The sequence below is a fragment of the Pleurodeles waltl genome, chromosome 9 (genome assembly GCF_031143425.1).
Source record: "Pleurodeles waltl isolate 20211129_DDA chromosome 9, aPleWal1.hap1.20221129, whole genome shotgun sequence".
Taxonomy (NCBI): domain Eukaryota; kingdom Metazoa; phylum Chordata; class Amphibia; order Caudata; family Salamandridae; genus Pleurodeles; species Pleurodeles waltl.
The window spans coordinates 335,516,144-335,544,046 of NC_090448.1; the positions used below are offsets into that span (position 1 = coordinate 335,516,144).

General features: G+C 48.0%; 1 protein-coding gene across 1 annotated transcript in view; it reads right to left on the reverse strand.

The window, feature by feature from the left end:
• USP4 (ubiquitin specific peptidase 4) overlaps positions 1-27,903 on the reverse strand; it is a 789,752-nt gene that overhangs the window by 32,348 nt on the left and 729,501 nt on the right. The window contains exon 20 of the mRNA XM_069206879.1: positions 16,837-16,940. Within this exon, the coding sequence (XP_069062980.1) occupies positions 16,837-16,940 (104 nt within the window). The remainder of the gene's footprint in view (positions 1-16,836; positions 16,941-27,903) is intronic.

Below are 27,903 nucleotides of genomic sequence, written 5' to 3' on the forward strand. Positions count from 1 at the left end.
CATGACCAGCTCTACCAATAATGGTGGATCCTTTTCAGACACTGACTTCATAGCCTGGAACATAAGAGGGCTCAATAATCCCTGTAAAGGTAAATAGGTATTGCAATATCTGAATAGCTATGGTGCCCAGATTGCCTTTTCACAAGCAACTCATCTACCATAGAAATCTACATTTACCTTCACAGCTCCGTGGGGCCCACACTGGAATTTTTCATGCTATAGTTCTTACTCACAAGGGGTTGGCACTCTAATACATAAAAAAACTTCCCTTCCACCCCTATTCTAGATCTACCGATGGGCAGGGCTGGTATGTACTAGCTGCAGGTACTCTTGCAGGGCACAGACTGTTACAGGCCAAAATATGCACCCGAACAGACAATCCAGAGTTTTTCAGATGCTATTGGCTCAAATCGACCATTTAGACACTGATCATGTTATCTTAGGTGGGGACTTTAGTATGCTTCTAGATTCACTGTTAGACAACACAGTCACAAATCCTGTGGGGGAAACCTCGCTAGCTGCGCATACTTCGGATCATCTGTGACACTTACACTGTACGTGACCCCTGGTGTCTACATCATGCTCCTGCTGGCATTCACTTTTCTCTCTAACCTCCACAACACGTGGCCATGTATAGATTATTGGCTAATATCAGTCACAGCTTGTAGGAGGCTGTCTCTCTATACCCTGTATCAAAATTTGATATAGTGTGTCCAGGGGTTCCCCAGAGGCTAAAATCGATGATACAAATGCTCTCTTTTGTGAGTGTGTGGTCGAACAGTTAGGCTTACCGGAGGGTAGTGCAAATCATTTGTTGTACACACACAGACAATAGAAGAAGCACATACTCAATGACTTAACTTCAGACCAGTAGTTTTTTATATAGTAAAAATATATTTTCCTAATTTATTTCTAAAACCACATGATTCAAGTTGCAGATAAGTACTTCAACATATTTGTATTTCACACATATATCAATAGTACTTTGTTTGAAATTGATAAGTTATACAGTGTTTGAAATATAGGCAATTATCTGTTTTAAAAGTTGACAAAAAGCAATTTTCAGAAACAGTCCCTGGGGACTGGAATAAAAGCTAGTAAGATTTACAGGTAAGTACTTGACTTACAGTTCCACTCTATGGGGGGGGGGGGGGTAGGAAGTCCACAGGTTGGGGTTCAAGTTAACCCCAAACGCCCACCACCAGCAACACGGGGCCAGCCGGGTGCAGAGGTCAAAGCTGAGGAAAATTTAACATGGGTTCCTATGGAGACTGGAGGCACTCCGATTCAGGCCTGCCTGCGGGTAAATACCCGTGGCTTCGGAGGGCAGATGGGGGGGGGGGTGGGAGGGGGGGATGAAAGGAGCACTGGGTGGGGTCACAAGTAGGCATCAAACACACACCTTCAGCGTCTAATATCTTTGTCCAGAGTTTTTGTGGTCAGGGGGTCTCCAGGATTCCCTCTTCAGGCATCGTTGTGGAGGGGTGGAGAGGTCAACCCAGGGTGGGTGCTTGCTCACAATCGCCTGGGGACTCTCTCTAGCTGACTGGGCCACCTGGCCACAGGCCAGAGGCGTTGGGTGCAGGGTGGTCAGGACTTTCAGGACTTATGGATCCGGGGAGGCTCTGGAGTCCCTTGGTAGTAGTTTCTGCTTGGACAGGGCCGCTGTCCACTGGAGTTCTTGGTCCTTTGGGGTGCAGGGCATATCTCTGGAGCTTGGCAGTGGTCGCTTGTACCACAGGATGCGTTGCTTCCTTGTTGCCGGTTCTTTGAAGTAGGAGACAGGCCGGTAGGGCTGGGGACAAGTCAGTTTGCATCCTGTTTCCTCTCTTCTGGGAGTTCAGCTTAGCAGTCCTTTTTTGTCATGTCACCAGGAATCTGGTGAGCTGGGTTCAGGGAGGCCCTTAAATCCTGGATTTAGGGGCGTTACAGCGGTCAGCAGTTAGTAGCCAATGGCTACCGTCCCTGAGGGTGAATACACCCTTCTTGTGTCCACTCCCTTTGGGGAGAGGGAACACAAACCTAACCATATTGGTCCTTGTCCTCCAAAGGTCCTTGTCTTCGTTACAGGGGTCAAAGGTTAGTAGCCAATGGCTACTGTCCCTGTCCCTGAGGGTGACTACACCCTTCTTGTGTCCACTCCCTTTGGGGAGAGGGATACAAACCTAACCATATTGGTCCTTGTCCTCCAAACCAAGATGGCAAATTCTGCAGGGGGGGGGGGAGGGGGTCGTCTCAGCTCTGTACACCTTAGGGGTGGTCCTAGCTGGGGTTGTCACCCCTCCCTGCTTTCCCTAATTTTACTGCCAGATTTGCCGCCAAAAGTGGGGCTTTGTCTGGAGTGGGGGGGGGGGGGGGGGGGGGGGGGGGTAGGCAGCTCCACTAGCAGGTGTGTTCTGGGGCACTGTAATCGAGGCTTGTGCCTTTGAGGTTCACCGCCAAGTGGTACAGTTTCTGTAAGGGGAGGTGGGGAGGTGTGAAGCCCCTATTGGTTCCTGTCCTCCAAACCAACATGGAGGATTATGCAGGGAGGGTGTCACCTCAGCTCTGGAAACTGTAGAGGTGGTCCGGGGGGGTGGGTGGGGGGGGGGGGGGCGTGGTGGGGAGGGTCACTCCTCCCTGTTTTCCCTAATTTTCCCACTGGACTTGCTGCCAAAAGTGGGGCTTTGTCTGGCGGTGGGCATCTCCACTAATTGGAGTGCCCTGGGGCACTGTAATCTGGGGCTTGAGCTTTAGAGGCACAAAGGCACTCACCCCATGTGGTCAGAAACTTGTCTGAAAGCGACAGGCTGGCACAGACCTGTCAGTCCTACACTAGCAGTTTGGCTAACATATAGGGGGCATCTCTAAGATGTCATCTGTATGCATTTTTCAATAAGTCCCACACTGGCATCAATGGGGGTTTATTGTACTGAGAAGTTTGATACCAAACTTCCCAGTATTCAGTGAAGCCATTATGGAGCTGTAGAGTTCGTAATGAAAAACTCCCAGACCATATACTCAATATGGCTACACACTGCACTTACAATGTCACAGAATGGCCTTAGACAATGTAGGGGCATATTGCTCATGCAGGTATGCCCTCCCCTGTGGTATAGTGCACCCTGCCTTAGGGCTGTAAGGCCTGCTAGAGGGGTGACGTACCTATGCCACAGGCAGTGATTTGTGGGCATGTCACCCTAAGAGGGGTGCCATGTCGACTGTCTTTTTCTCCTCACCAGCACACACAAGCTGCAAGACAGTCTGTATGTGTTTGTTGAGGGGTCCTCTAGGGTGGCTTAATACATGTTACAGCCCTTAGAGACCTTCCCTGGAAACAGGGCCCTGGGTACCATGGGTAACTTTCACAAGGCACTTAACTGTGTGCCAGGGTTGGGCCAATTGTGGAAACAAAAGGTACAATTTTAGGGAAAGAATACTGGGGCTGGGGCCTGGTTAGAAGGGTCCCAGCCCACTTTCAATCAAAGTTGGTATCAACACTAGGCAAAAAGTGGGGGGCTAACCATGTCATCAGTAGCACTTTCCTACAGTGGCTTTCATTGGATTAATCTGTTGAGGTTGGCATTAGCAAACCAAACGTTTCCATTGTGCAGCATAACAGGCTCTAGTTTTGGGTCTACCTGCTTCCTTGAGAATGCCCATACATTCTGCAGGCAAACCTAAGTATCCAAACTCTATGACCTCAGGAGCCATATCGCAAAGTTGAGTGCCTTGGGGTCTGGATGCCTGATTTGTCCTTGATTCTGGGTAAGAAGGTCCGATCTGTTAGGGAGCTTTTCGTTTGGAGTTACTGAAAGATCTAGGAGTGTGGTGAACCGAGGTTGATGTGCCCAGATGGGAGTCACAATGATCATGGTGAGGGATGTTTGCCTGATCTTCAGCACCAGAAATGGAATGAGAGAGGGAAAAGCGGAGGCAAATATCCTTGACCAACTAATTCAAAGAGTGTGCCACTTGGATAGTGGGTGTGGATACCTGGAGGCAAAGCTTGGGAATTTTGCATTTTCTGCTGTGGCAGAAAGGTCTATGTGAAGAGTTCCCCACCTTTTGAAGTATGATTGGAGGACTTGCAGGTGGAGTTTCTACTTGTGGACTTGTTGCTCCATCCTGCTGGGTAGGTATGCAAAGTTGCTGTCTGTCCCCGGGAGATGCTCTGCCAACAGGTGAATATGGTGGTGAAGAGCCCAATTCCAAATGGTGTGAGAGTGGTGTGATAGTTGTGAAGATGGTCCCTCCCACCCCTGTTTTTTGTAAACAATACATGGCTGTCATGTAATCCGTCCAGACTAAGACAGGCTTGTGAGACAGGTGTGGAAGAAAAGCTTTCAGTGGCAGGAATACAGCCTGGCGCTCCAAGAAGTTGATGTGTAGGGACTGGTTTTTGGTATCCCAGAGACCTTGAACTGTCAGCGTCCAGGAGCATCCCAACTCATCTGTGATGTGTCTGTGGTCAATATGATGTGAGGCACAAGGTCTAGAAAAGGACACCCCATTGAAGACATTTTGGTGTTCCACCATTGCAGAGAATGATGTGTGGTAGTCTAACACTAGATGTTCCCGGTGACCCTGTAACTCCGACCACTGGCAAGACAGACACTTCTGTGGTGGAAGCATGTGCAGTCTGGCATGGGGAACTATGGCAATGCAGGAATCCATCGTCTCCAAAAGACACATGATGGATTTGACTGTGTAAAACTGTTTTTTCTGCAACTGCAGGAGAAATGTCTGAAAACCCTGGAAGCAGGCAGGATTGGGGCACGCTAACCCCAACTCTGCATTCAGAATTGCTCCTAGATAAGGTTGAATCTGAAGTGGTTGGAGATGAGCTTTAGGAATGTTGATGGTGAAGCCCAACTGTGTAGGAGATCCACTGTCATCCGAGTGTGTACTTGACACTGGTATAATGTCCTGGCTTTGATGAGCCAGTCGCCCAGGTAAGAAAATAAATTAATGTTTCTCTTCGCAGGTGCGCTGCATCTACTGCTAGACATTTTGTGAACATCCTGAGAGCAGTAGTGACTGCGAAGGGAAGGACTTTGAATTAATAGTCTTTGCCTGCAATTACTAATTTTCTATATTTTCAGTGTGCAAGTTGAATTGGTTTATGAAAGAAGGTGTCCTTTAGACATAGAGCGGTCATAAAGTCGCCTTTCTGTAGAAGTGGAATTACATCATGAAGAGTAACCATATGGAAGTGTTCTGAAAGGATGTGTTTGTTTAGAGGAAGAAGATCTAGTACTGGTCTGAGAGGCCATCCTATCTGGGAGTCAGGAAGTATAGGGAGCATACCCCTGTCCCTTGACCGGTTCTATGACACCTTTGAGAAGAAGGGATTGGACTTCTTGCTTGAGAAGGGGTAAATGTTCTGAGATAGTCCGAGTGTGATGGTGAATACTGTGAGGTGTGGTGATGAGCTCCAGACAATAACAATGTTGGATAATGGCAAAGACCCATTGGTCCGTGGTAATGGCATCCAAGATGGAATAAAACTCCATCCTTCGCCAGGTGTTAAGTGATCAGAGGGAAGGTGGTGGTAGCCACTGCTTGGAACTGGAGGAGATGCCACCTGAAGCAGTGGTTTTTCCTATCCCTTTATGGGCAGATCTTGTAAAGGGACCTTGGTAAAAACTTCTTGTGTAGGCGGACTGAGGCTATTTGGGGTGTGATGTTGAGGTCTCTGAGGTGGACAACTTATATGAGCCCCTAAATCCAGGGAGTGGTCTTTAGGGCACCCATGGCTTTTGCAATGTTGATGTCCTTTTTTAGCTTGTTCAATGTGGTGTCAACTTGTGGGCCAAAGAGGTGCTCTTTAGCGAAAGGCATATTGAGTACTGCCTGCTGGACTTCAGGTTTGAAACCCAAGCAGCGCAGCCAAGCATGCCATCTGAGGAGGACACTGATGGTGATGCTGTCTTTTGACCGCTTTTCTGATGTTCCTACGGAGGAAACTGCAAGTGCTCTTCCATCTCATCCCAATGGGCCTAGTTGCACTGGGCCAACAGTGCCTGGGAGTTGTCTATCCCGCAATGATTTGCATTTGGGCTGCTACCCTTTTACCAATGGCACCAATGGAGAGTCCCCAGTGGCTTGTCTATTAGCCTGTTTACGGGCCGTAGCAGCCACAACAGAATCAGGTGGTTACGTGTCCTTCATGTACAATGGGCCAGAGGTGGCCGTTTGGTATTGTTTGTGCACCGGCGGTGTAATGATGCAGGAGCGGACAGGTTCTTTAAAAAATATTCTCAGCATGTCGAAGCATGCCAGGAAGCATAGGGAGGTACTGAGTTTCTTTGTGTGTGGCTGTTAGCGTGTCAAATAAGAAATACTGTTCAATAGGATCCCTATGCAGCTCTACATTCTGAAAAGCAGCTGCCCTGACACCTGCTAACTACTTGCTTGTAGGAAGTAGTGTCCTCTGGTGATGACGGGCATGCAGAGTAAAGGTCAGTATCATTGGATGCGATGGGATCACGGTCATATGCATTCCACAGGTCAGCGTCATCTGAAGGACCCCCCAACCTGCCAGTGAAAGAGTGGGGGGAACCCTGTGGAGTGTAATCTCCTGGTATGGGTGAGGTAGGGGATTGCGGAAGGGAAAGGGGTGGTGGTGAAGGTGGAAGATGAGGTGTTGGAGAAACCTTTGAGAAAGACTGGTAGCCTTATCCTTAGTACTCTTTTTGGAGGGAACAAGAATGTCCAGAGCCTCTTGAAATTAAAGTTTTTATTTGGGGAGCACAAGGGAGTAAGCAGTGACAATAATTTGACCTGTGCCCTCCTGCATCTGGAGCCTGCACTGACAAGCGTCCATTTTGTCCAGTATGGGCTCAAATAGAGATGGGCTAGTCTAAGACTGGCCCAAGCCACTGCTCTCCAACGGTTTTGGCTCCGAGGCTTTTAGCACCTGAGGTCTTTGGCTTTGGAAGCTTGGTCAGCACCAAACAAGAGGCTTGCAGCTGTCTGCCCTGTCCCAAGGTCTGGATTGATACTGAAACAATGTCACGGTCCGAAACTATAGAAATCGATGCCAAGGAAGCCACTTTGGCCTTCAGGGCCATTCTCAGCATTGAGCCAGCATGCAGGGTGGCCAAAGTAGTTTTACAGGGCCGACCATGGATGCATGCCTGTGGCGGACCGGAGACCTCAAGGACAGACTGGAATGTCCTTTCGGAGACATTGTGGAGGACAGTACGGGCACAGTACTCACGCGCTAAGAGGTCAGCTCGTGGTATTCAATTCTCGAATTCAACTTCCGACTCAGAACTGTCTTGGATGGAGAGAGCCACCTCTTCCTGCTCAGGTTCCTCTTGATCATGGTTCTCACTGAAGATGTCTGGGGTGTCACCCGGAATCTTCTGGGCCATCCTAACACTTCGGTCCTGAAGCATCTTTTTCCAACAGAACAACTTGCAAGCATTGCAGTCAGCCTTGCAATGGTCCGGAGAGAGGCAAAGTTTGCACAAAAGGTGTTGCATCGGTGTACAGGAACTTGGCGTGACACCCGGGACAGAAAGAGAATGGAGTTCTTTCCATCCAGGAACCATTCCCATTGGTGCCAGAGCCACATGGAAGGTAGGTCTGAGCAGGTGCAGGGGTCTTGAAGGGCAGTTGGTCAGAGCCTGAATCAACAGTGATCATAGCGCTAAGATGGAAGAAGCATGAACGAAACAATACCGTCGATGAAAGAAATTTCAGAACCGAAGGGAGTTGATAAAAGGAGTGGAGGCACACATGTCTGAACCAGACGGTGGGGAGAAAACAAAGGGATCAATGCCTTTGTGCAATATCACGGGGAGGAAGAGTTACTCAATCTCGTGACTTGGAACACTTTCTTCGAAGAAAAACAACTTGTGCCACTCCAGACCCAATACTAGATGGCAGGAGTATGCAGAGCATGTGTATCAACAGCCACACGTGCCATCGAACATTTACATTTTTCTTTCCAAAAGTGATATAAAACTGTTCTGGTGCTCCACTGTTGAGCCCGTAAAATATTCTATAAATGACCAAGTCTCAGAGTTATGGCTTTTTTGAAGGTGGAGAGGACTAAAATGGGAAGGTCACAAAATCAGTCATAAGAGAGTTTTTATCCTAGTCACTTAGGATGAGACAAAGCAGCTGGAAAAGCAGTTAACTGGTGCTGTTCTGGTGTCCCATGACAAGTCTGAATAGTGGAAACATTATTTAGACTGTCTAGTATGGTAATGCTTTTTTGTCCAATCCTAAGAGACTTAGATCTCCAAAGCTCCTCCTCTAAAAGAGGCTCTGTATGTTTTAGATACCCTCTACTTTTAACAGCAGAAGTAGCTAAAGGCGCAACATGCCTGTTTCTGTTGGTTACTCAAAATAAAGATCTCTCCTGAATCAACTGCAGGGACTCAATGTGGGGCGTTCTATGTGAGATAAGACAGAAAATACATTTATTTAGTAAGATAAAGAAGTGTATGTTGGAGAGGGCTTCAGTGACAGCAGACACTGGTGAAGACAGATTTTTCTCAACTAGCTGACTGAAAGGAAAAGAAAACATGCTTGGTAGGGGACTGTAGTGACCATGTCTCTTGAACAACCTACAGCAAATCTGTCCTGAAAATGATATGATGTTTCAATTGACTGAGCGCATTTAATTTGTCTTTTTCTGCAGCTATCCATGCTCTCAGAAACCAACGGACAAGTCAATAAAAGTCTCACATCATATAGCACAATGTAATCTAAAATAACAAACTTGAGTTACTTTATGTATGAAACCACCCTTTTTGCCATGGTTGGCCCCACTTTGTCTAGTTTCTGATGTGGTTGCAACTGTTAGTGCACTGGGTCCCTGGTAAACAGGTCCCCAGTGCCAAATCTCTTTCCCCATAACTAGCCAGTTGCTTTGAACAATTGGCACACAATTCAGCACCCGCTGTAAGTCTCATGTAAATGGTACCGCTGGTAGCTAGGGCTTGGGGCACTAAGGAAGCTCCCTGAGGGCTTCAGCACCAGTTGTGCCACCCCCAGGGACACCTCACCAAACCCACACAGTGATGCCATTGAAGACTGCGTGCGTTGGTGAAGGCTAAATTGAAAACACAACCTTCCGCACACCCCTGTGTGCCAGGTTCCTTATCACTGCGTGTGCCTGGTGTAAGTCAACCCTAAAGTAGGGTGCATCAGGACACGTGTGACCACCTCTCCCATTGAAATAGGTGGGCTGGGGTGGCCTTTGGGCACCATCAGACTGCTTTGAAGGGAACATCCGGTGCACTCCTTGCATAATCTGTTTTGCACCAGTTCAGGAATCCCCGGTTACCACTCTGTTGCGAAACTAAACAATAGAAAGGGAAGTGATCACCTTGTTCAGCTCCTCGTCTAGGCAGGTGCATAGAGCTCTGGTGCACAAAGGTTGATTCTGCCAACTTGGAATCAAAGTGGGCAGAGGCCCCTAGAGCATCTGATTGATTAGGCCAGGTAGATGACTTCTGTAGGACGTTGGCTCTGTATATACTATCTTACCGTGAGAGAATGTGTGCACAGAGTCCAAGGGTTTCCCTTAGAGGTTGACAGTGGCAAAATGAGAGAATACTAATACTCTAATTTGTAGTAGTGTGGTCAAGCAGTAGGCTTATCAGAGGGTAGTGTTAAGCATTTGTTGTACACACACAGGCAATAAACGAGGAACACACACTCAAAGACTTAACGCCAGGCCAATAGTTTTTAAATTGAAAAATATATTTTCTTAATGTATTTTAGAACCACAATAGTCAAGATTTGAGGTAAGTACATAAAATGCAAGGTACTTCACACAGCAGGGATGTGGAATTCCTATCGCCCGACGCCCGGGACATTTTGTTTGGGGTCAAGAGCAACAAGTTTTCATGTTTACTTTGTCCTTGGGACAAGTAGGCCCAACCCTCTGCAGCACAAACCCTTTGGCTGCCAGTTTACAGAGAGTGGAACTCTCTGCAGTTGAGGTAATGTGTTTCCAAAAGATAATGCTGTTCGAACTTGTATTTATGGTTCGTTATTTGAAAGCCTTCATTATTAGGGTGAGTGCTGTAAATAAATGTTTTAAGGTCACACTTCACTACTGACGTTGGTTCCAGTACAAAAAAAATAAATGTGTACACACATGTTTGAAAAGTTTAGGCTATGAGGCTAAGTATAACGCTCCCAGAATGCTCTCTGATTAAATGCAAATGTTTGCAGAAGCTTGTAAGCAAGAGAGAAGAGTCTTTGCTTTTAAAATAAAATGTTCAGAAAAAATGCAAGTAGGGAAAACGTTTCGCTACCATGACATTTTAGGTGCTATTTCTTTGCAGTGTCATTTAGTAAAATGTGTTGGTGCATGCTAGTATTTCCAAAAAATACTTCTAATGGAAAATCAGTGTCACCATTTTCAACACGATTATGGGAAGCATGAAAATAAACAAACACTGAAAAAAGTCAACTGATCCGACATATTTTTATAAGTCTTTTAGTTTCATCAATGCGTGTCTTGTTTTGACATGGCTTTTGTAACACTTTATTGTTGTGGGAGCTACCAGGCCCTCAACATTGTAACAAACACTGGCAAACCCCCCCCCAAAGTTTTTGAACTCTAAAAGCACACATTGCCACCAGTGGCATAACAAGGGCCCCGCAGCCGCCCTCCAGGGGACCCCTTCAGCACCTGCCCTGAGTGAGTCTGAAGAGGCTAGTTCTTTCCAAAGGGGCACCCTCCAGTTTCGTTACGTCACTGATTGCCGCTGTAGTTCCTGACACTGAACAAAACTACTTTGTGTGCCAATATGCTCCTTGTGGAAGAGCAGAATGCGATCACTCACAGTAAAGCCAGCCGATAGAGAGAGAAATAGAAGTTTAATAAAAACAAAATGTCTTTGTTAACACCAGACCTAATTAGGGACCAAGACCCACATGTAGGTAGCTTTTTGCATGTCGCAAACAGCGAATTTCGCTGTTTAGGACGTGCAAAAAGCACATTGCGATGCACAAACCCAGTTTTGCGATTCGGTAACCTGGTTACCGAATCGCAAAACGGGTTTGCGACTCGCAATTAGGAACGGGTGTTCCCTTCCTAATTGCGACTCGCAGTGCAATGTAGGATTGTTTTGTGACCGCGGGCGCAAACCAATAGCAGTTTACACCCATTTCAAATGGGTGCTAACCCATTCGCAAAATGGGGGACCCCTTCCCTGTTGTGAATGTCACTGTAAACATTTTTTCAGAGCAGGCAGTGGTCCTGTGGACCACTGCCTGCTCTGAAAAAATGAAACAAAAACATTTTATTTTTCGTTTTTGTAATGCATCTCGTTTTCCTTTAAGGAAAACGGGCTGCATTAAAAAAAAAAAACAAAAAAAAAAACAAAAAAAAAAACGGCTTTATTGAAAAGCAGTCACAGCCATGGTGGTCTGCTGTCTCCAGCAGGCCACCATCCATGTGAGGGCCGCCATTCGCAAGGGGGTGGCAAATTGCAACCTACCTCATGATTATTCATGAGGTGGGCATTTGCGACCCCCTTGCAAATCGCAGATGGTGTCAGGGACACCATCCTACATTCGGATTTGTGACTCGCAAATTGTGAGTCGCAAATCTCAACCTACCTGCATGTGGCCCCAAATTCTTAAAGAAAGTCACAAAAGTGCACCCATGGTATATGTCTTTCAATTAGTGTCTTTCAAGAGGAGGATACCAGGAAATCGTACCCCAATAAAATATTTGTGAACTGTATTTTAGCATGGGTAAATACGCATGTGTAGATTTGCTCATGTGAAAATCTATTGAGCATTTGCAAGTTCATTTTCCCTCCAGCCAGTTTCTTCCCAACCCTGGAAGAAGTTCTAATTCTGCCATTGTCAGGAGTAAATTTCCAACCTTTCTTATTATGGGAAAATATTAGAGAGAAGCTGGTGACAATCTTTAAAACATGCAGGTTAGTAGGTTTGCAGACTCAAAGGCATTCCAGCCCTGGAACTATTGCTTACTGCTTCCTCCAGCCCCAGTATGCAGATCTGCAGAAAGGTGGCAAAATAAGGAAATTGCTACAGTAGGGATTGAAACTGCAAGTATTTAAGCCCTACTATGGTAGTAGCCCTGGCATAATCAGAGAGGCTATTATCAGAGCTCTTACATAATGAGATTGCTGCCATAATTTGTTGCCACACTACATGGCACCAGAGGTACAAGTAGATCTTTTTACAGGACAAGTAGATTTGAGAAGCAACCTGTCCCCTGGACAAGTAGATATTTTAATAAATTCCACACCCCTAACACAGGTAAGTATAGAACTTTGATTCAAAGCAGTAGAGTACACAGTTTTAGTTAAAATGGCAAATAGCTATTTTAAAAGTGGACACTGCAAAAATCAACAGTTCCTGTGGAACTCAAGCCGGGGGCGTTGTGTGCAGTGTGAAGACTTGCGCTTCTGCAGGAAGTGAGTCTCTCTTTAAAGCTGCTTCTTTGTTGCAATTTTGTTGCTGTTTCTGGACAGAGCCACTGTCCTCGGGAGGCTCTTGGTCCTTTAGGTGCAGGTCAGTCCTCAGAGGTCTCTGGTCCTTCTGGATGCGTCGCTGTGCAGGTTCTTTGAGTCTGGAGACAGGCCGGTAGGGCTGGGGACAAATCAGTTATCATCTCCGTCGTCTCTGCGGGGCTTTCAGGTCAGCAGTCCTTCTTGTTGTAGGTTGCAGGAATCTGATTTCCTGGGTTCAGGGTCCCCACTAAATACTGAATTTAGGGGAGTGTCTAGGTTTCGGGGGCAGTAGCCAATGGCTACTGCCCTGGAGGGTGGCTACACCCTCTTTGTGCCTCCTCCCTGAGGGGAGGGGGGAACATCCCTATTCCTATTGGGGGAATCCTCCAAAACCAAGATGGAGGATTTCTTAAGGCAGGGGTCACCTCAGCTCAAGACACCTTAGGGGCTTGTCCTGACTGGTGGGTGACTCCTCCTTGTTTTTCCCCATTATCTCCTCTGGTCTTGCCGCCAAAAGAGGGGGCTGTGTCTTGAGGGGCGGGCATCTCCACTATCTGGGATGCCTTGGGGTGCTGTAACAGGCATGAGCCTTTGAGGCTCCCCGCCAGGTGTTACAGTTCCAGCAGGGGGAGGTGAGAAGCACCTCCACTCAGTGCGACTTTGTTCTTGGCCACAGAGTGACAAAGGCAATCACCCCATGTGGCCAGAAACTCGTTTGGTTGTGGCAGGCTGGCAAGAACTAGTCAGCCTAACACTAAGAGTTGGACTGGCATGCAGGGGGTATCTCTAAGATGCCCTCTGTGTGCAATTTGCAATAAATCCCACACTGGCATCAGTGTGCATTTATTGTGCTGAGAAGTTTGATACCAAGCTTCCCAGATTTCAGTGTAGCCATTATGGAACTGTTGAGTTCGTAATTGACATGCTCCTAGACCATATACTCTTTATGGCTACCCTGCACTTACAATGTTGAAGGTCTGCCTTATACACTGTAGGGGCATAGTGCTCATGCAACTATGCCCTCACCTGTGGTATAGTGCACCCTGTCTTAGGGCTGTAAGGCCTGCTAGAGGGGTGACTTACCTATGCCACAGGCAGTGGTTTGAGGGCATGGCACCCTGAGGGGAGTGCCATGTCGACTTAGTCATTTTCTCCCCACCAGCACAAACAAGCTGTGAGACAGTGTGCATGTGCTGAGTGAGGGGTCCCCAGGGTGGCATAATACATGCTGCAGCCCTTAGCGACCTTCCCTGGCCACAGGGCCCTTGGTACCAGGGGTACCAGTTACAAGGTACTTATCTGTGTGCCAGGGCTGTGCCAATTGTGGGAACAAAGGTACAGTTTAGGAAAAGAACACTGGTGCTGGGGCTTGGTTAGCAGGATCCCAGCACACTTTTAATCATAACTAGCATCAACAAAAGGCAAAAAGTTAGGGGGAACCATGCCAAGGGAGTCATTTCCCTACAACATCCCTGACCCCCTCTGATAGGTGGGCCACCTCTTTTAGAGGTTACTTAGGGGCTCCCTTGAAGGTGGGTCCTCAGATTTGTTGAGCAAGACTCTTCAAGGAACTCCCTGCAAGACATCTTCTACTCCTGGCCTCCAGAACCACTGCTGGCCTGCTTTTGGAACTGAAACACAACTGTATCCAGTTGGGAGGGCTTCCACTATAACACTGTTTCTCCAGCTACTGCAATATTTATGCAACATCCGTGGCTGTGCATCCTCCACGGTCACAAGGCCCTGCCTGCATCCAAGAAGTAACAAGGAATCTCCCTTGGGGTGAAGGAGTCACTCCCCTGCATCCACAGGTACCTCAAGACGACAACGATTGGCTGGTGGATCCTGCTGTCCCACGGGAAACAAAAAGGCTCTGCTCACAGGTGGTCATTCTGTGGTCTTCTCCGGGACCAACTTGTCTTCTTACCAACTTGGGAGACGGTGGACCCTTGCTGCAGCCACCGGAACAGAACCCCTGTGCACTGTGACTGCTTCCCTTGCTAAGGCTTGTTGGCTCTTCCTACAAGAGATCTTTGAGCTCCTAGAAGCCCCAGCCGCCAAGCACTCTGCAACGCCAGATTCAGCTTCTACTCTGCAGCTTCTGCAAATCCTGTTGTGTTTTGCTGGTGAGGCCTCCCTGCAGCTCCCTGTACCTGCTGCCAGTGGGCCTCTCATGGAGACTCCTCAGACTCTGTCTGGATGCCCTTCCTACTGAAGACCTGCCCTGACTCCCTTCCAAGTGTCGAGTCACTAGGACCTTGCTGGTCCTCCAAAACCTGCACTCGTCCTTGAATCAGTTATTTGCATTTGCCAAGGCTTGTTGGTGGTCCTGCTGGCCACTAACCCTCCTGCAACCGATGTGGGAGCTCGTGGGTGACTCCAAGGATCTCCTGCATTCCCATGGACTCCACAGCTGGACTTCTTCCTTCACTATCCTGCAGGAACTTCCTCTCCAAGAGGGCGGGCATTGTCTACCTGCACCGCCTGGACATATGCAAGTGGTCAGGACACTGTCCCCTTCTTTTTCTGGTTCTTCAGGTCCGGAATCCAACTTTTGGTCCACAGGTCACGACAGCAGCTGGACAACGGAGGCTGCCAGTGACTTCAATGAGGGTTTCCGACGCCACTTCACCCATATGCACCTGGGCTCCCTGGTGCAGGTACTCCGGTGTTCTGGGTTTCCCCACGGGTGGGGGCACTCTCCAACCTTCTTTTTGCCATCTGGTTTCCTTGGGGATCACTGGGAAGGGCCCAGAATAAATAAAAAAATCCAACTGCAACGGTGGTGTGTTACCCTATGGGACACCCAGTTCAATAACCGCTCTGCACCCGGGCACCTGTGGGATTTCTAGTACTTACATCTGGTTATTTTCTACAACACAGCCCCTGATGTGCTAACACACCTTGATTAGGTACCTGCATTCTTATAGCACTTTTAGTATATGGATTGGAACCCTCCCATAGGGCCCCATGTTTTTCTATGCTTTTTCTGATTGTTGCTAGGTGTATATTTTTGTGTGTTGGTTCTCTAGGTGGAGATATACAAATGTTAGCATAGCTTTAGTGCTGTAATAAAGAAACCTTACTTTTTGCAACACCTGGTGTGGTTCTTTCTTGTGAATGGTTACTGACTGACTATTGTGGTATTGAAAGTGGTGTACACTTCTCCTAGATAAGCTTTATCTGCTCACCACAGCTACCCCTAGAGAGCTTTTGCTATCTGGGCACCAAAACACTATCACTAAGGGTTGCCTAGACTCCGTGTAGGGTGCCACCCCATAGGTGTACACCATAAACCGAGACAGCCTCCTACATCTACTACCTACCTGTTTGTTGTATCCGACTGGCTTCCCAGCCAGAGCCTGCAGCCTGTCTGTCATGGGGACAAATTCCCACTGGAAATCATTGGTCAGCCGACACCTTTTTGCACCTCTGCACCTGGCCACCTCAGTGCCGCCCGGTGTGACCTGGTGGTGTGGTTTTGATCAGTGCCCAGTACTTACCTTATCTCCCTAAACTGGCTATATAAGTTGTTGTTAGCCCTGTGTTTACTGAACACTGTTTTCCTTCATAGGATAACGTTGATAGAACTCTGAAAATTGCACAGTGTTTTTGAAACTGCAAATTATTTATGCTTAAAAGTCTGCCTACCTGATTATGAAGTTCTTGGGTTTGAAAGATATAAAAAATATATATTATTTTTTAAACTGGTCTTAGATTTAGTTATTGAGTGCGTGTCTCATTTATTGCCTCTTGGAGTACAATAAATGCTTAACATTACCCTGTGATAAGCCTAAATGAGTGCCCACACTACCACAAATAGAGCATTAGTTCTATCTACTTATGCCTCTGCCAACCAATTGGTGTACTTCTTTTTAGTGCACCATATAGAGAGCCAGCTTCCGACACTTTATGTTTATATGTCTAAAATATGTGAAAAGTGTACAAAACGTTTAGAGTTGTTTTTTAACCTATCTCCCTTTAACATGGGAAAGGAAAGTTAAAATGACACGTTAGTCAATCCCCACAGCAGTTACTGCAAATACCATATACACTTGTATATAATTACTCACATTTAATTGTTTTAGTAGGTTCTGCGTAGTGACAAGTTTAGGGAAAACGGAAGAGCACACAATGTCTGAAGCATGAAAGAGAAAAACTGAAATGCCTCCAAATCATATAATGTTTGTATAGACGAACTACAGTTTGCTTGGTGTCCCCAAGGTGAAGGGTCGAAAAGCAAACGTTCCTGAGAAAGCAATGAAGGGCAAAGGGCAACTGATCTCACCTCTAGTAACCTCATTGTAGGTGAAAGATAGCACAATCTCAGTTTAGAAACCGCCCCCTCTTACCCCCACAATCCCCAATCTTTCATATTGTTTAAGGTACTTACAATGGCCTCCTCCCATTCCTCCATAGTGGTTTGAAACAGCTATGAGGTCATAAACATAGGGTCCTGCCTTTGGATCACAGACAAAGCTAGACATCTGTAAATTACTGAAAAGAATAAAAAATAGTAACATTATAGAAGGCATAATTCACAGTGATTGTCAATCAATTCGCATATTTGCTTGCTCTTCTACTATTTAACAGGCACAGGAAACAGCCAGTGAGAGACTCCAAAAATAACTATAAATATGATATAAAGCAAATAATAGCAAATATTTTCCTTTCTTAGAAATGGAGTCCGGCGTGCACTTTTCTTGAAAAGAGTTGATAACATCAATCTGTAAGGAGAATTATCAATTATATGTCGCACTTGTACAACTTATCATGGGTTATCAAACAATAAAACAAATAAATAACATAACTGAGAAATACATGCGAGGATTAACACAATTTAATAAAAAGTATTAAGAACAAATATGCTTAAACCACACTTAAGTAGAATGAGAAAAGTGTGTCTGCCAAGTCCAAATCAATCTCCATATTGACTGATGAATTCCTAGTCACTTCTCCCCTTCCCACTCACCCTTCCTCTCCAAAATACAACTCGGTCTTTGGTATTTGATTTCAAACTACTAGAAAGCAACACACTCTGGAAAAGGCATTAGTGGATCCTTCGAGGAAGGGGAAATGACTGTTTAGGATTAGTGCAACCAGTAAATGTGACTTTATGTAAATGTAGCTCTGAAAGAGTGACGCAACAGATTTATATGCTTTTTACTTATCGGCATTATCAGCACGCTGCCAAATTTGTACTTCAGTTGCTCTGTATAAAGGTCAACCTTTGATTGGGTTTAACAAATGGGTGCCCAACCACCTTGGAAGAGCTGTTGTTCAGTGTAGGAAGTTGGCTCTGTATATACTATTTCAAAGTAAGAAATAGTGTGCACAGAGTACAAGGGTTCCCCTTAGAGGTAAGATAGTGGCAAAAGTAGATAATTCTAATGCTCTATTTTGTGGTAGTGTGGTCGGGCAGTAGGCTTATCGGAGGGTAGTGTTAAGCATTTGTTGTACACACACAGTCAATAAATGAGGAACACACACTCAAAGACAATTCCAGGCCAATAGGTTTTTATATTGCAAAATATATTTTCTTAATTTATTTTAAGAACCACAGGTTCAAGATTTACAGTTAATACTTTAAATGTTAGGTACTTCACTTAGGTACTTTAAGAACTTTGAATGAACACAATATCATGTACAGTCTTTGTAAAAATGGCAATAAGCTATTTCAAAAGTGGACACAGTGCAACAATCAACTGTTCCTGGGGAGGTAAGTAAAGGTTATTTTGAAGATAAGTAAAACACTTACAAGTCTCAAAGTTGGGGCATAGGTAGCCCACCGCTGGGGGTTCAAGGCAACCCCAAAGTTACCACACCAGCAGCTCAGGGCCGGTCAGGTGCAGAGGTCAAGGAGATGCCCAAAACACATAGACTTCTATGGAGAACAGGGATGCCCCGGTTCCAGTCTGCCAGCAGGTAAATACCCGCGTCCTCGGGGGCAGACCAGGGGGGAGGGGAGGAGTGTTGGGGGGGGGGGGGGGGACACAAGAAGGCACAGAAAGTACACCCTCAGCGGCGCAGTGTGCAAACAGGCATCGGGTTTTGTATAGGAAGTAATGGAGGGACCCGGGGGTCACTTCAACTGTGGAGTTCGTGTTTGACAAACTCCCAGACCATATACTCTTATGGCTACCCTGCACTTACAATATCTAAGGTTTTGCTTAGACACTGTAGGGACATAGGGCTCATGCACCTATGCCCTCACCTATGGTATAGTGCACCCTACCTTAGGGCTGTAAGGCCTGCTAGAGGGGTGACTTATCTATGCCATAGGCAGTGTGAGGTTGGCATGGCACCCTGAGGGGAGTGCCATGTCGACTTAGTCATTTTCTCCCCACCAGCACACACAAGCTGGCAAGCAGTGTGTCTGTGCTTAGTGAGGGGTCCCCAGGGTGGCTTAAGACATGCTGCAGCCCTTAGAGACCTTCCCTGGCATCAGGGCCCTTGGTACCAGGGGTACCAGTTACAAGGGACTTACCTGGATGCCAGGGTGTGCCAATTGTGGAGACAAAGGTACAGGTTAGGGAAAGAACACTGGTGCTGGGGCCCGGTTAGCAGGCCTCCGCACACTTTCAAATCATAACTTGGCATCAGCAAAGGCAAAAGGTCAGGGGGTAACCATGCCAAGGAGGCATTTCCTTAAAGGGCCCAAATACCCCTCGGTCAAAGCCCTCCAGTATCAACTCCCAGTACACTGCCAGCTGCTCCTGACAGTATGCAGCATCTCTCAGCCAGTCATCACAGCGAGGTACCAGCTTCCGTCCCCAGCACATCGCCACCCTGCGTTTAGTGAGTAACAGCAGCAATCCCATCAGCCATCTGGACGCAGAGGGGATCTCCTCCACATAGCCCAGAAGCGCCATCACTGGAGTACGCGGCAACGCAAGGCCAGACATCCCATCAAATGCATGCAACACCTCAGACCAGTAATCGTGCAACGCTCCGCAATCCCATGCCAAATGCATGAAATCCGCCTCCAAGGCCGAGCAGCGTACACAATTAGCATCCGCTCTAAGACCCATTTTCTTCAGTCGACTAGGCGTATAATACAGCCTATGCAGGAAATTAAAATGGATTAGGCGCAATCTGTAATTCATCTGTGCACAACAATAGAGCCACTGCTCCTTCGAGATGGGTGCACCCAAGTCCGCCTCCGAGTGTACCCTGGCCTTGGAATCAGCCAAGGGCTCCATAGTCTGCGAGCAAGTATACAGGCTCATAATGAGGCGGCGAGCAGTCAGTGCCTTGTACAATAATTCCAGCGCACGGCAAAGAGGGGGCTCTGCAGGAAAGCAGGTATACTGCGCCTGCAGCAAGGACCAGATCCTAAAAAAGAGCAAGCAATACAATGCAGTGTCGCTGCACACTCCTATCGCATCCTCCAGGGAGATAAACATCCCCACCGAAAACCATGACCTCAAAGTAACCATATCTAGCTCGTGTAGACATTCAGTTAACTGGCCATCAATCATGAGCGCCAGACCGCCACCTTATCCTTCAGCCCTGCCACCGCCGTGCCGTTGTTAGCCGACCACAATTCATCCACCTTCAGGCTCAGCCAAATACCTAGATAGCACACCGGCCTGTCCGCCCAGCACAGGGGATACCTAGATGGACACTGCAAGTGGCACCAGACAAAGGCAGTACCACCGACTTGGACCAGTTAATCCTTATCCCGAACAGCCGGCCAAATTGAACAACCTCATCTAGCAGAACATCCAGATGCGCCTGCGTCTTACAGATATACAGCGCAATGTCGTCCGCATACAAAGAGATGAGAATAGGATGCTGCCGGAACACCAGCCCCCTATGATTAGGGTGCTGTCGCAATCGTGATGCAAGGGGCTCCATGGCCACTGCAAAAAGTAGCGGCAAAAGGGGGTATCCCTGGCGAGTGCCCCTAGCAATCAAAAAAGAAGCGGACAGCATCCCGTTGATTCTCAATCGAGCAGTCGGCTGTGAATACAAGAGACATATCAGTTGAATAAATCTGACGCTTAAACCTACTCTGGCCAGTAGGGCAAACATATACGACCAATCTAGCGAATCAAACGCCTTCGCGGCATCCAGAAAGACAGCCGCCACATGCTCGCCAGGTCCGATCATACTAGAAATCACAAAAAAGATACACAAATTATACAGTGTTGAACACGCAGGTACAAAGCCACATTGGTCTGGTAAAAACAAGGTTGCAAGCAAGGGCTGCAGGCGCATCGCAATAAGCTTTGCCAAGATCTTGTTAGCAATGTTTATTAACGAGAGCGGCTGATACGAGTCACAGCTACTAGGATCCTTCCCCGGTTTCAGAATCATCACTATAAGAGCCTCCTGCAGAGAAGCCCGTAGGACACCCCTCTCAAGGGCCTCAGCATAGACCTCGAGAAGGTGCAGCGCTAAAACATCTGCATATTCCTTATAGAAGGCTGGCGTCAAGCCATCCAGCCCCAGAGCCTTATCACCTGCAAACTACGTATAGCATGGATCACTTCCTTAACCGAAAAGGGGACATCTAGGTAGTGGCTGTGAGTTCTCAAGCCAAAGCAGGCTAATCTCTTCAAAGTAAGCAGTAGTAATCGAACCACTCATCCCTGGCTGTTCAGCATAAAGAGCCGAATGGAAGTTGGCCATGACACTCTGAACCTCTACAGCTCCCATCCAAACTGACCCGATTCTGAGGTGGGTCTTGTAGTTTCCTGACCACCCTGTTGTGTGTTATTCAGTTAGAGAGTGGTCGAGCATCATCTCTATTTCACTCTCCTGGTAATTGTTTTAACCTTGGCCTGTACCCCGCATAAATAAAGATAGTTCCTAGTGAGGGTTTCTGAGCCAATTTTACTCTTTCTTTTTGAACTCTCCCCCTTCCCTCTCTCCCTACTCACTTGCGGGATAGTGTGGCATCATCGAAAAGAACTCCGGCAAAGAGCCCCCCGATGGGTGGTGCCCGTCAGACATTGCAGCGCCGGTCTGACGAGGAGCTCGTCCGATGATGAAGCATGACACCCTCTTGGGTGTGTGAGGACTCTTGCTCCTACTAAATAGGACCCCCTAGTACTCACCCTGTTCCCTTCTTGTCCTTTAGGAACAGTGTATTACATTATTAGTAACTGTTATTGGAGGGTATACACTGGACCTTTAATCCTCTGAATCCCCTTATTTTTTGACGACCCATCCAAACTGCCCCAGTTGAAATTCCCAGCCCACGGCCTGCGAAGCAGGGTCGCCAACGTCCGCCTGACCCTCGCCATATCATCTCGCCTGCACCTCCTTGTCCAGGAAGCACACCTCGAGAAGCACTGCCTCCTCATAGCATGACAGCACCTCCCGAACTTCAGCCAGAAGATCCACGGACCAGCTGGAAGCCAGCCGCCTCTCCAACTCAGCAAGACAGGCCTCCAGTGCTGACAGCTCCTGTCGAATTGCCTTCAGCACACCATGTTGCTCCGCCAAACAGACACCGCGGATCACAACCTTAAAGGCTTCCCAGAGGGTGCCAGCAGAAGACACCGAGCCCTGGTTAATTCGGAAATAGTCCACGAAAGCAGTACGAATCTTTTACCGAAAAACACGATCTCTCAGCGCTCTACTAGGCAACCGCCACATGAACACAAGGCCCGGTCCATCAGGCACATGAAGCTCTAACAAAACCGGGGAGTGATCCAAAAGAGTGCTGGGCATATGTTCAATAGACGTCATTCATAGTTCCACATCTCTGGTACCCAGACACCTATCTAATCTAGACCAGCTGCCATGCGTGTAAGTAATTCACGTACCTTGCCTATCTCCACCATTTTGGGCCCTCCACAAATCCACCAAAGCGCCCTCAGCCATGACATGCGCCAATGCCCTCACAGCCCGCCTATGTTGAGGTTCGGCCGGGCTTTTGCGGTCCGCCTCCGGGCCCAAGTCCACATTGAAGTCTTGGACAAAATGGAGCCAGGGCCTAGCGAACCAATCAGATGACAAACTTCCCCAAAGAACTCAGGGTCAATATTAGGGCCATAAAGAGAGATCAAACAGAACGGTCTGTCATACAGAGTGCCCCTGAGCATGACATCTTAAAGCCCCCCCCCCCCCCCCCCAATCACTTCATAATCAAAATTGCCTCGCGCGTAGACAGAGTGCATTGCCATATGGCTCTCACTTACCCAGCCAGCTCTCGCGCCCTCAAGCAAGTGTGTCTCTTGTAGCATGCAGGTATCAATTGCGTGGCGCTGCACATAAGCCGACACCAAGCGCATCTTGCGGCCATCATTTAGCCCCCGACATTCCAAGTGAGACATCTAACAGCTGTTGCACTGGTATTCAGCGTCCCAACAACCATCCAGACGCATGCCCTCCCCAACCATTCCGCACAAAGGAGCAGCTGCTAAGGAGAGAGGAAGAAAAAGAGCTGAAAAAGGTATAGCACCAACAATCCCAACAACCAGTAGTTCACATTCCCACCCATGCTGCCTCCCCAATCGGGCCAGTCCAGCGAACCCACCCTCACCAAAAGTCAAAACGCAGTACAATTCAATAAGAAGTTTAATAGGACTTGTAAGGCAATGCCTTCCTTGGGCATGGTTAACCCTTGAGAGGGGTGCCATGTCGACTTTGTCTTTTTCTCCCCACCAATACACACAAGCTGCAAGGCAGTGTGCATGTGTTGAGTGAGGGTCCCCTAGGGTGGCATAATGCATGCTGCAGCCCTTAGAGACCTTCCCTGGCCACAGGGCCCTTGGTACCAAGGGTACCTTTTACAAGGGACTTAACTGTGTGACAGGCGGTGCCAATTGTGGAAACAAAGGTACAAGTTTTTGGGAAAGAACACTGGTGCGGGGGTCTGGTTAGCAGGGTCCCAGCACACTTTCGAAGTTGGCATCAACACTAGGCAAACGGTGTGTGTGGGAGGGGGTAACCATGCAAACAATGGACTTTCCTACATAGGCCCTTCAGCGCAAGGGCAGGGTGCATGGTTCTAAGTGTGAGGGTACCCCCGCATGAGCAAAGGTATCCCAACAGTCCCCATTTCCTGAGCTTTGTAAGTTCAGGGAAGCCATTTTAAGGTAAGCAGTGGACACTGGTCATCACGAGATGTCCAACTATATAATGGCTTCACCGAACCTAGTCATGTTTGGTATCAAACTTGTTAGAATCATGCAACTGCACTGACTCCAGTGTTAGTTGCATGATACCATGTATTGTGGCGGCTCCTTACAGGAACACCCCCCATGTCTGCCTGTACAGCCTTGCAGGGTCTGTGTGCAAGCAACTGTTCTGTCCTCCTGCTGCTGAGCCTAACCCTGGCAGGGGAAGGCAGAACAAAAAATTTCCTGTGGAGGAGAGGTGTTACCCCATCGCCTTTAGAAACAGGGGTCTCTGGGCTAGGCTGGGGGTGCTCCTGAGTACCACCAGAAAGCTTTGAAGGGCACATTTGGTGCCCTCCTTGAATAAACCAATTTACTCCAGTGCAGGACCCCCTGGCTCCCACCATGGTGCAAAACCACACAAAGGACAGGGGAGGGACCACCCTGCTGTCCATTTCCTCCCCCAGGGAGGTGCCCAAAGCTCTGAAAGGTGGCCACTTGATTCTGCCATCTTGGAAATAAGATGAGCAGAGGCCCCTGAGAGCATCTGACTAGGGAGTTCACCAGATTAGCATCCCAAACCCCCCCCCGATAGGTGGGTCACTGCAGGAGCTGTTCAACTTCCGTCTTGGGTTACATAAGGGCTCCCCTGAGGGTGGAACCCTAGATTCGTCTGCAAGACCCTTCTGCAAAGTAGACACTGGAACTGCTGCTGGACTTTGCCTATAACCAAGACAAGACTGCAACTAGTAGGAGGGCTCCTACTGCAACTTTGTCCCCGTGCATTGCAAGGACTCTTCAGCTTCCGTGTCCAAGCAGCCTCCACAGTCACAAGGACTCTACCTGCACTTGGGACAGCAAGAAGGAATCTCCCTTGGAGTGAAGGAGTCACTCCTCTGCTTCCACAGGCACCTTAACTTCCGGTTTGTGGATCCTGCTGCCCCACAGACTCTTCAAGGCTCTAGAACACAGGTGGTGGTTCGATGGCTCTCCAGATGTCTGACCTATCTTGTTTGCATTTGGGAAGTCTGTGGTCCCTCGCTGGAGCTGCTTGGCTGGAAACCCTGTGCTATGCATTCGTTTGTTGTTGCCAAGGCTTGTTGGCTCTTCAGTCCGAAGACCTCCTAGCTCCAAGAACCCCCAGCCTCACACAACTCCAAGAACGACATCCTCCCTGCAGCACCTGCGACGTGGGCATCCATCTTTGTTGTGCTGCTGAGGCCCCCCTGCGACTCCCTGTGCCTGCTGCCAGAGGGTCCTTCCTTGGGTCTCCACCAAGTCCTGCAGGCTCTCCTGCTTGCTGAGGGCTGGCCCTGGCTTACCTACAAAGGTTGAGTTCATTGGACCTTGCTGGTCCCCCAAATCCTGCAACACTTAGTGCACAGCTTTCTTGTATTAGCCAAGGCTTGTTGGTGGCCCGGCTGTTGACTGATTTCAGCCTCCGCTGGCCCCCTCCACCCCCCTCTGCAATTCTACTACCGGCATGGGACAGCTCGTGGACAACTCCTGGAATCTTCCTGCCTGGACACCACAGCTGCACTTCCATGACAACCGTCCCTCGGGAAAGCATCTTCAAGAAGAGTGGGCATTGTCCTCCTGCACCCTCTGGGCATCTCCAGCTGGTCAGGACACTGTCCCCTCTTTCTTTAGGTCCTCTCTGTCCGGAACCCATGCCTGGTTTCCACCAACCTGGTCCACGGGTCACAACGGCAGCTGGACAACAGAGGTCTCCACTGACTTCAACGGGAGGTTCCAACATGACTTCACCCCTATGCATCTGGGCTTCCTGGTGTAGGTACTCCACTTCTCATGGTATCCACGGGTGAGGGCACTCTTGATCCTCCCATGTCCCAATGGGTTTCCTCTGGGTCTTCTGCGAAGGGTCCTGGAACACAAACTCTAACCACAACTTCCTTGAGTTACCCCAATGGACACCTGGTAACATCTCTGCACAAAGGTGCCTGGGGAATCCTAGCTACTTACCTTCGGTATTTTATTGCTTCCCCAGTCCTGAAGATCCTTGGGCGGTAGTCTTGGTTGGTAATGACTTTTGCATCCCATTTTTTTTGTATATGGTTTGGCTTCCCCATAGGGTCCATGTTATTTTATGCCTTTACTTACCTGTTTTTAAGTATATTTGTGTGTGTATATAGCTCCGGTTAGGCAATGTACCAAAGTTAGTTTAGTGCCTGTGTTTTAACAAATAATACATCATTTTTCTAACACTGGTGTCGTTCTTTCTTGTGTGTATATCACTGACAGACTTATGTGGTATTTGCAATTGCTCCAAATCCTCCCTAAAAAACCATAGCTGCTCTCCACAGCTACCCATCGAGACCTCTGGTTATGTGAGCTCAGGTTATCTTGATCCACTTACAATATCACTAAGGGTTGCCCAGACTCAGTACAGAGTGCCTCACCTATAGGTGTAAACCATATACTGAGCCAGCCTCCTACACTAAGTACTGGGGTACTATTTACTAGGCACTTACAGTGGTAGCTAAAGAGTTTACCAATTGTGAAAAACAACTGTGCAGTTTTGGGGAAAGAGATCTGGCACTGGGGAACTGTTTAGAAGGGACCCAGTGCACTAAGTCAAAGTCAAGTCAGAAACAAGGCAAAAAGTGGGAACGAACCATGTATAAAAAATAAAAATAAAATTAAAAAAAAGAGTGCTTTTCTACAGTACTGCTCACGCAGATCCAGTCTAACGCCTGTTAAATTCAAAGGTATGGAATTTGCAGCTAGAAGTCTCTATCAGGTTATCCTGGACTCACTACTCGGGAGGATAAGCCCTAAACTGCACACTGTCCAGAATAGCTCATTTGAAAGGGAGTGTCTGAGAGGAAGTCGGTGTGACTTCAGCAAGTTTATAGGGAACCCCAACAAGTGCATGAGGTTCGCCGTAATCTGGAGGTGTGAGGCAACTGCCTGGGGTGAACCTGCCTTCAACAGCCAGTTGTTGAAATAGGGGAAGACAGACACATCTAATCTCCACAGAAAAGCTGCAACCACTGCCATCACCTTGGTGAACACCCGAGAGGCGCTGGTCAGGCCAAAAGGGAGCACAGCAAACTGAAAATATTTATGGCTGACCGTGAACTGCAGGTAACAGCTGTGGGCATATGAAAACAGATGTCCAGTAAGTCCAACATCCAGTCTCCTGGGTCCCGGGCATAACCTGAGACAAAGTGAGCATTTTAAATGTCTCCTTCTTAAGGAAGTAGTTGAGGGGCTGTTGGTCTAGGATAATAAAAAGGCCTCCATCCTTCTTCTGCACCAGAAAGTAGCCAGAATAGCATCCATGACCTACTTCAGGTGTTGGGACCCTCTCTATGGCTCTCTAGGTCAAGAAAGTCACAACTTCCTTGTTGAGAAGAGAAAGATGATCCTCTGTCAGCCTGTCTTGAGATGGTGGCATAAGGGGAGGAGTAGTCAGGAAGGGGAGGGAGTAGACCTCTCGGATCAACTGCAAGACCCACCTGTCAATGTTTTGAAATGCCAGTGGGGCAGGTGATGATGGATCCTGCCACTAACTGGGTGCCAGTGATGGTATAAGGGCAGATTAGGACAGTTTGGAGGCTGCAGCTGTGGGAGGGGTGGTGGTCTGAACCGATCTTTGGCTGCCTGATCCACAAGGATTGTGGACACTGAACCCTCAGCAGCGAAGGGGCAGGGTAGCATTCCCAGCACGGTGGCTGGGCAGGAACTTCCACAGCCACAAAAGTGGCGAAAGTGGACTGGGATGGCACAGGGCAGAAGATAACCCCAAGGACTGGGCTGCAGCCCAACTGTCCTTAAACCTCTCAAGCACTGAATTCACTTTGTTTCTGAAGAGATGGGAGCCATCAAAGGGCATGTCCATCAAAGAAGATGTGACATCCCCTGAAAAGCCAGTACTGCATAGCCAAGTGTGGTGCCTAAAGGCTACTGTCGACAAAACCGATCAGCCTAGTGAGTCAGTTGTGTCGAGTTCACATTCGGGATTGTAGGCAGCACTTGCACAACCGAATCCACAGAGCGTGGGAGTAGCGGCCTAAAAGGAATGCAGTGTTCACAAATTGCACTGGTAAGCTAAGGGAGAAACTTCTTCCCAAGTATTTCCAGTCCCTATATAGATGCCGTGGATGTCACTTCTGGAGTGGATGACGTCAACAGCGCAAACAGAGCCGAATGACGCCACCTAACGGCACTCAGAGGTGCTGCTCATGGATCCAGCTTGAGTGTTGGGATAATTCAAAGGTAAGGATCCTGCAGCTAGAAGTCTCAATTAGATTATGTGTTTCACAGAACAAGTATCCCTATTGCAAATATCTTGCGGCTACCTTCATGAAATGCCTGCATGCTGCTATGTGGTATTGTGCAGCTCTATGCTGGCTCCTTAC